This window comes from Plasmodium gaboni (assembly GCF_001602025.1).
Source record: "Plasmodium gaboni strain SY75 chromosome Unknown, whole genome shotgun sequence".
NCBI classification, from domain to species: Eukaryota; Apicomplexa; class Aconoidasida; order Haemosporida; family Plasmodiidae; genus Plasmodium; species Plasmodium gaboni.
The window spans coordinates 1-522 of NW_017385559.1; the positions used below are offsets into that span (position 1 = coordinate 1).

Sequence of the window (522 nt, forward strand, 5' to 3'; positions counted from 1 at the left end):
CCAAAACAAAAAATTACACGTGAAGATTGGTGGGAAGAAAATAAAGAAAAAGTTTGGAATGTTATGATGTGTCAATATAAGGGAACTGACAAAAAAGAAAAACATAGTTGTCCATCACATAATAATATTGATGAAGAAGATCAATTTTTACGATGGTTAACTGAATGGGCAAAATATTTCTGTAAAGAAAAAGTAAAAGAAGTAAAAGCATTAGTTGAGGAATGTAAAAGCAGCATTAGTACAAATCAATATAATACTATTAAGGATATAAATAATAAGGCTTGTAATGAATTAAGAAATAAATATTACAAATGGCTAAATAATAGAAAAGTAGAATGGAAAAACTTATCTGATAAATATGAGCATGATAAAAAGACTAATCAAAAATATAATGGATGGCAATCATCTGCCAATTCATATGTGAAAAGTAAATGTTCTGAATGTGACTGTACTTTTAAAGAATTAGAAGAATTATATGAAGGAAAAAACGACGAACAACAATTAATAAAATCATTAGTTGAA

The 522-nt window shown here is 26.2% G+C and overlaps 1 protein-coding gene across 1 annotated transcript; it reads left to right on the top strand.

The window, feature by feature from the left end:
* On the top strand, nucleotides 1–522 carry PGSY75_0040800 (putative EMP1-like protein; the record flags this gene model as incomplete). The annotated part of the gene is made up of 1 exon (XM_018783525.1): nucleotides 1–522. A coding segment is annotated over one exon (522 nt), but the record flags the coding sequence as incomplete, so codon positions are not given.